This window comes from Nelumbo nucifera, chromosome 1 (genome assembly GCF_055504915.1).
Source record: "Nelumbo nucifera cultivar China Antique chromosome 1, China Antique-T2T, whole genome shotgun sequence".
NCBI classification, from domain to species: Eukaryota; Viridiplantae; Streptophyta; class Magnoliopsida; order Proteales; family Nelumbonaceae; genus Nelumbo; species Nelumbo nucifera.
In genome coordinates this window covers 55374699-55383385 of record NC_142649.1, presented here as the reverse complement: position 1 = coordinate 55383385, position 8687 = coordinate 55374699, and the positions used below count along the sequence as shown (strand labels likewise).

Genomic DNA, 8687 nt, shown 5'->3' with positions numbered 1-8687 from the left:
ATGATGACATCATCATTTCTAAGATTATCATCGAGAGATGTTTTCAATACACGATAGGAATATGCTGTAAGATGTTGTGGGGGGCTGATTTGATCTCTAATTAATATGAGTTATATGAATCACAGAGAAGGTTTGGGGACAGATGTTCCAACCCACAATGATGTGTACAGGGAAGAGACCCACTGATGATTTCATTTCATACAAGTACTGTAAGTTTTTAAAACAATTTGAGCTGGCTTCTTTTCCCCCCTTTTTCAGGCAAAATCAAATACTATTATTCTTGTATAAGACCTAACAGGGGAGTTGGGCAGGGTGGACTATTCTTTACCCAAACTTATACAATGAACCTTAATTCCATATTATTCAAAGGCTGTCTAATAGATGTAAATACACAGAATCCTTCATAAAAAGAAGGAACTTTTTCTTCTATAGAACCTTTGTTATTGGATAATACTCACAAGCTAAATAAACTGAAATAGGAACAACTCCATTATAGATTTTTTTTTTTTTTTTTTTTTTCTGATGAACACTTCATTAATCAAGCACTTAGAAAATTTCTCATCAATCAAATGGGTAGCATTTGAATTTTTACCGATGTAAGATGAAGTTATCCTAATCTAATAAATTGGAATTATTAGTCTTTTATAGAACGTGAAATAAAGTTGGCTAGATCATAGTCATAGGTGGAGACTCGGGCTACATCACCCAATCAAAACATGAAACTCTGCCCCTGTTTGTGGTTATTTTTTGTGTATTTGTGGAAGGGGCTATTGTGACAATTGAAAAGGCTAGTTTTATTAAAGAGACTTTGAGCTCCTTAATGGATGAAGGTGAGGTTGGGTTGATTATAGGGTTATTTATTTAGGTGGCGTTTGATAAATTTGAAATCCGAAATCTGGAAAGTTAAAAAGATACTAAAAGTGTCAGAAATCTGAAAAGAGGCATAATGTTTTTTTACTTTGTAGAGACTTTAAATATATAATGTTGTTTGTGTTGGATCTAACCTTCGGGATTTGAAATTCTCTGATTTTACTATTTTACCCCTAAAACAAATTATTTGATAATTTTGAGTTCAATTTGCACTATTTCATAAAAAATAAATTATTTAATTTAAAAATAATATTGAAAATACGAATAGATTATAAAAAATAAAAAATAATTTATTAAAATAAGAATAAAATTTAAAAACACATATAAACTTATAAATTAAAAATAAATAATTAAAAGTTAAAATAATAATGAAAATAGTAATAAAGTCCATGAAGCAATGAGAAAATATTTAATAATTAGCAAATTAATATCTTAAAATTATTAAAATGTTTAATAGTTAATAACAATTAAAATAGTTAGTAATTAATACAAATAAAAATTATAATTTATATATATTTTTATAATATATATATTATAAAAAAAATCAAAAACCGACGGTTAATTGAACTAGTCAACCAATTAATCGATTGGCTTCAGTTTAATTTCAATTGCCGATTTTCCAATAACCAGTAGTACCGATTCGATTAAAAAAAAGGCCAATCAGACCGTGAGCATCCATAAAGCCGATCTAACTGAGCGTATGTCGACAGGGTAAGACTGGGTCTGGATTGGTTAGAGAAAAAAATAATTTAAGGATTTTTGGACTGCAATCCCTCTCAAAAGTCTAATTTGCAGACCCCTCCTAGTCTACTAGTAGCCCTCCTATAAACTGCATCCTGCCCCTGAATTTGGCATCAATCCACGGGCAGGATTCAGTCCACCCCTAGTCTATTAATAACTCCACCTAGGCGTGGACTGAATGGTAAAAACCCCAAAAATTTAGGCAACCCAGAACCAACAAAGCCGCAGCAACTCAGCAAGTCAGCAAAGTGGGAACTGGTGGGAATGCGAATGGAGGACGGCTGGGTTAAATTCGTATCATCTTCCTCAGTTCTTATCAACTACAGTTGTACTTCTAGGCCAATTCTAACAAGTTAGGCCCTTTATGTCCGAGGAAGGAGCCAACCATATTGGTGGGGTCCTTCACCCCAAACTTTGTGTTAAAACCTAGTCATCCGCCACTAGTTATGCCGTTAGGGGTGTTAATATTATTCAAAAATTTGATTTTAAATTTGAGATTCAATATAATCGAATTGAATTTGGATAATTCAAATGTAATAATTGATTGAATTTGGATAGGACCTCATTTAGTTTGATGAATATTCGAATTTGGCTGGTTATTTAATGCTTTTTTATAATATATAAAATACTTAAATATTATATAATATTTAATTTATAAATAATTTATGTATTTATATATTTTATATAAATAAAATATTTATTAGTTACTTAAAATAATTAATTGATTGAACTTGAATTGAATCTGTTGCGAAAAACCCAAGAAAAACATATTCAAATGGCACCTAAAATGAAAAGAAAAATAAAAACAAAAAGAAGCAAGCAAAGAAAATATACAGATTTACGTGGTTCGGCTTATAACCTACGTCCACGGGCAAATGAGGATAAAAAATCAATTATATAATCAATAATGAAGAGAAATACAGAGTTGTGCACTCATAACCTCACTCATAGAAAACTTAAACCCATATACACCCAAAGTCTCCCTCTTCTCACAAGACAAAGACAAAATATACAAGAGAGAAAAAACCCTGAAATAATTCAGAGTGGCCCAAACCCTACATTTCCACTGCAAACCACTGTGAACTTTTGCCTTTGAATTTTTCTTAAATTAATTCAGACCATATTCATGAAGCGGGTCGTCACAAAAAATTCAAGGTGTGGCCGGTACTCTGTACTCAACACAACTTTTAGTGGCGAGCAGTAGAGTGGAGGATATTTTTTGGAGTCCATTTCGATGAGCCATCCAAGAAGATTGTCGAGAAGCAACTTCCTCGCACAGTTGGGCTTTAAGTATCAAAGACAGGAAAGAATTTTGTCCGATTCAATGTTCATTGCACAAAGGACAGCTCAAGCTCATCCCTTTCTTCTTTCTTTTAATTTGGATAGTGCTGGATATGGGCCTGGTTTTGACACATGCAGCCAAGTCTGTGGTCTATGACTTGACAGAGCTGAAAACCATGGAATTGTTTCTTTTTCTTCTTTCTGGGTAAGTTGACCTTTTGTCTTTCATTGAAGCTGAAACTTGAAGGTTGAAGCATCATGAGAACTGATTGTGCCCAAGTTGTGCAATAAATTAAACAGCTACAGCTCCATTGCCCAAACATGGTAGCTATCTGGTTCTTTGTTTCTGCAACACAATGAGCCTGCTGCTTTGCATCCATATTATCCTCCTCTCTTTCTTGTCCATCAATGTCCGACAATCAACATTTTCCGCCACCGCCAGAGCCACCACCACCACCACCACTGGTCCAGGAGAAAGCCAGAGGGACCGGACAGCCTTGCTCGCCTTCAAGGCTCGTGTCACTCATGACCCATTTGACGTGATGAGCTCATGGAATTCTTCTCTGCACTACTGTGAATGGCAAGGTGTCACCTGCAGCACTCGGCAATACCCAAGAAGGGTCAGGCTCCTAGACCTTCGTTCACAAGGCTTGGTGGGTTCTTTACCACCAGACATAGGAAATCTCAGCTTCCTCAGCGAGATCAGGCTCCAAGGCAACAGATTACATGGTGAAATTCCACAAGAAATTGGCAATTTTTTCAGGCTAAACATACTTGATCTCAGTAATAATTCATTGCAAGGCGAAATCCCATCCAATCTTTCTCGTTGCTCCAGCCTCATATATCTAGCTTTAGATAACAACAATCTCACAGGTAACATTCCGACCCAAGTTGGCTTCTTGTCACTGCTAGAGAACCTTAGACTTCATCACAACAATTTGAGAGGAGAGATCCCATCTTCTGTTGGCAATATTTCATTCCTTGAAACGCTTTCATTATCAAAAAATAGTTTACAGGGAAGTATTCCTGAATCACTGAGCCGATTAACAAGATTGAGATTTCTTGCATTGGGTGCAAATGAACTGACTGGTATTGTTCCTCCATCTTTGTACAATCTTTCATCCATTTCTACTTTCTCTTTGGTAGCTAATCATCTTCAAGGGAATCTTCCAATGGATATAGGCTTCACCCTTCCTGATCTTCAAGTTCTTAATATCGGAGGAAACCAATTTACTGGAACAGTTCCAGTTTCCTTGTCCAATCTTTCAAAGCTTGAATTTCTTGACATAAAACAGAATAATTTTACTGGGAAAGTGTCTCTCAACTTTGGGAGATTAAGTGGTCTCTCCTGGTTGGCCTTGAGTGAGAATCAGCTAGGGAGTGGCCATGCAAATGATCTGAGTTTTGTGACCACCTTGGTTAATTGTACTAGTTTGAAAGTGTTAAGTCTGGATGGTAACAACTTTGGAGGAGTGCTTCCTACTTCTATATCCAATCTGTCAACCCAACTGGTCACATTAACATTAGGATATAATCAAATGTCAGGAAGAATCCCAACAGGGATTGGGAACCTGGTAAATTTGAATGTATTGGGGATAGAGTTCAACCAATTGACAGGTAGTATTCCCAATTCCATTGGGAAGCTTCAAATGTTACAAAAGTTGTCTTTGTCTGGAAATCATTTGTCTGGGCAAATACCATCTTCTTTAGGAAATTTAACACTATTGAACATCCTTGCTCTAGGATTCAACAATCTCAATTGTAGCATACCTCCATCCATGGGTAACTGTCAAAGTTTGATTTATTTGGACCTTTCTTACAATAATCTTACTGGTACAGTACCCAAACAAGTTATTGGTCTTTCATCTTTATCAATTTGCCTAAACCTTGCCCAAAACCAATTGCTTGGTCCCCTGCCTTTGGAAGTGGGTAACTTGAAAAGTCTTGGGATATTAGATCTTTCTGAGAACAAATTGTCAGGTGAAATTCCAATCACAATTGGTGAATGTTTGAGCTTGGAATATGTCTATTTGGAGGGGAACGTTTTTCAAGGACCTATTCCTTCTTCATTGGGTTCTTTAAGAGGTATTCAGGAATTGGATTTATCACGCAACAATTTTACAGGCAAGATTCCAGCATTTGTAGAAAAACTTTCCTCTCTAGTAAGGTTGAATTTGTCTTTCAATGATCTTGAGGGTGAGATACCAATTAAAGGAATCTTTCTAAATGGAAGTGCTTTTTCAGTCATTGGAAACAATAAGCTTTGTGGAGGGATTCCTGAACTACATCTGCAGGCATGCCATTTCCAAGAGTCAAAGAGTCCAGGAATTTCTCTTGCTTCCAAGCTGATAATTGCTACAAGTATCAGTGTGGTTCTTCTATGTTCTGTCTTGTTGTCTATACTAGTTCATTACTGGACAAAAAAGCCAAAAGAGACTCTGTCTTCTACATCTTTTATAAAGGATGGCCATGCAAAAGTTTCTTATGAAGAGCTACTCAGAGCAACCGGTGGGTTCTCTTCAGCTAATTTGATTGGTGTGGGTAGTTTTGGTTCTGTTTACAAAGGAACTTTGGGTGAAGAGGAAACTGTGGTTGCTGTGAAGGTATTGAACCTTCAACAGAGAGGGGCTTTGAAAAGCTTCATAGCTGAGTGTGAATCTTTGAGAAATATTCGACATCGGAATCTCATCAAGATCATAACTTCTTGTTCAAGCATAGACTTCGAGGGCAATGATTTCAAAGCTTTAGAGAATTGGTTGCATCCAGAAGTAGATGATGCACATGATCAATTGAGAATCTTAAACCTTCCTAAAAGACTAAGCATCGCAATTGATGTGGCTTCTGCTTTAGATTATCTTCATAATCACTGTCAAGTGCCAGTTATTCACTGTGATTTAAAGCCTACCAATGTCCTTCTTGATGACAATTTCACTGCCCATGTGGGTGATTTTGGTTTGTCAAGATTTCTTTCAGAAAACACTGGCAACTTCTCTATGAATCAAACCGGCTCGATTGGCATTAGAGGATCAATTGGATATGCTGCTCCAGGTATGTATATTTGTTTAGATGATCACATATTTATTTCTTATTCATCTGGAGCCATCTAATGACATTCACAGACTACTTCATGGATGTGAACCTCTGTTTCTGTGGTCCTATTTAATTCTCTGGTTTAAGAAAATTATCATAGTTTTATACTCATAATGTTGATCACACTTGGTTTCCTTCATAATACTCACATGAGATTCTTGATTTACAGAGTATGGTTTGGTAGCAGAGGTCTCAACTCATGGTGACATATACAGCTATGGAATTCTCTTGTTGGAATTGTTTATAGGAAAAAGACCCACTGATGAAATGTTCCTAGAGAGCTCAAATCTTCATCACATAGCTAAAATGTCTTTGCCTAATCGAGTGATGGAGGTCGTAGATCCAATGCTTCTCCAAATGGGAGAAGATGAAGGAGAAGGAATAGAAGCTGCTAGTAGCAATAGTTATAGTCTGAGAATGAGAAATAGAGTGCAGGATTGTCTGGTTTCAGTGCTTAGAGTGGGAGTTTCCTGCTCAATGGAGTCACCAAAGGAACGGATGGACATGAGAGATGTGGTCAAGGAACTACATTTAATCAGGGACATTTATCTTGGATTTCGGACTCATGGACAGAAATGCTCGACATCTTGACATGCCTTCGTCCTCTTATGCATCTTACTGTATGAATGGTTGGCTTGAATTGCATTCCTAGTGTCAAATCTCAAGCTTTACCAGTGAATCCACTACTCTGATCTTTGTGTTCTGGCCAATGAGTCCGGATCTGCTCCTCACACAACGCGCCTCACAGCATGTCTTGGTCATATATCAGGAACATCTCCCGTACTTGTATTTATTATTCATGGAGAGATATTCTATCCCAATTCCTGGCCAATGGCCATGGCCTAATACAAATACTTGTCAATGGGACAAACATTCAGACACTGCAAGGACCAAATACCAACTTTACTGAGAGTTTCAATTTAATGATAGTGAAATCAACAGTGGGTTTTGTTCGGTTAGCATTTATTCGGAGTACACTGCACCGCACTGCAGAATTCTAAATTCCATCGCAAACCTACAACAATTCAAAATGTCAAACACCCCACCCTAAACACCAATACCTGCCCGTGTATTGGCAATTTGGCATCAATTCCAAAATGACACCTACCCTGGCTGTACGGTGGGGTTAAGAATTCTCGGGGTGGACTGAACATTCATTGTCCCACATTTATTTGTATTTTATATTTTTTAACTTTCTTTTGTTTCGTTTTCTTTTTTTTTTTCATTATTCGATGAGCTTGGCAGCTTTTACATTGGGATACCAGAATGGATGCAATTTGTAGATGGCCCAATTTAGATATTACCCAATGAAAAGGTATGACTAGGAATGAACATGGGCTGATCTGGTCCCTACCCAAGTTTTCATAGGCCTGTAAGAGCAGTTTCAGGTAACCGGCCAAGCCCAAATCCCAAGAGGCCCTCTACTATTTGGGCCAGGCCAGGCACACTGAATACTCTCATGCATATTATATTTATATACTAATTTACTATGCAGTCCGGATGAGCTGGAGGCAAAATCATGCACACCCGGCTGAATTAACACGCCACTGCTCACTGTGGGATCCATCTGGGATCCAGCTATACTGAACACTGGCGTGTTCAACCGTGATAGGTACTTCAGCCGGGTGTGTATGTTTTTATCTTCAGTTAATCCACTCTCATTTACTACAGCCACGTTGGGCTCAAGTTGTGTTCAGTCAGGTTCGGGTTAATTCTTCCCAAGTTCTAACCTATTTTTAAATGGTTATTAAATAAATGAAGGAAATGGTAGGGAAACCTTCCTTGTATGAGTTTCCCTACCTTTTCCTTCAAAGCAAACACAGCTTAATTGATTCAATGGTCAAGTGAGGCCATGGATGGTCTATGTAATCATAAGTGTTTGGGTTCAAATATTTACATCCTCAAAGTATATTGGGATTCATTTTAAAGGTAATTTCGGTTTCAAGGCCAACTCCACCAATGCCAATCAATGCCAGTTTTCTAAGCCAATTTAGGTAGGGTAAATCCCTAGACCCTATAATCAATTTATGAGGGGGTTGGTTCCAAGAATTTATATTAAATTCAAATTAATTTTGAATGGATATTACTTTTTAATTTATTTTACTATAATAAAATATAGTTTAATTAATTTCATAAGTTCTATTAGTAAAAAAAATTTTTATTAATATTATTGATTATTTAATCTTTATCATTTAATTTATTTTTATTATATTAATAAAAAATTACTTTTATCATTAATAACAACAATTAATAATTAATTTAAATTACTAAAAATTTAAGTTTTTAGTAAAATTACGTAAAATTAAAAAGAAATGTGTACATCACATCATTCCCTTTTGTCATCCCATTACCAACAATTCATAAATTCTGTGAAAAAAATTTGAATAATTTACTGCTATATTTAATTCACAATAATTCATTAAGTAGTAATACATTAACAGTAAGTAAATATTATTTCATTAAGGTATTTCAATTCATTTTACTATTAATTATCATTTATTAATTTCATTAAGGTATTTCATGTTCTATTATTGATATTTTAAGTAATAGACCCAAAACACCACCCAAGACCCGACCTGTTGACCTAGATACCATCATCACTTGACACGCTGTGACATTTAGACCGATCATAGCATGTCCAAGGAAATCATGAACTTTGATCCCAATTATCTAGAAACCATCTTGATCAACCACCCAATCTGAAA

The 8687-nt window shown here is 36.0% G+C and overlaps 1 protein-coding gene across 1 annotated transcript; it reads left to right on the top strand.

Moving 5' to 3' along the window:
- Positions 1–2681: 2681 nt before the first annotated feature.
- On the top strand, positions 2682–6906 carry LOC104586019 (uncharacterized). The gene is made up of 2 exons (XM_010243112.3): positions 2682–5940; positions 6152–6906. The coding sequence occupies exons 1-2, from the start codon at positions 3249–3251 to the stop codon at positions 6571–6573; spliced, it is 3114 nt and encodes a 1037-aa protein (XP_010241414.2). The 5' UTR covers positions 2682–3248; the 3' UTR covers positions 6574–6906.
- The last annotated feature ends 1781 nt before the right edge of the window (positions 6907–8687 follow it).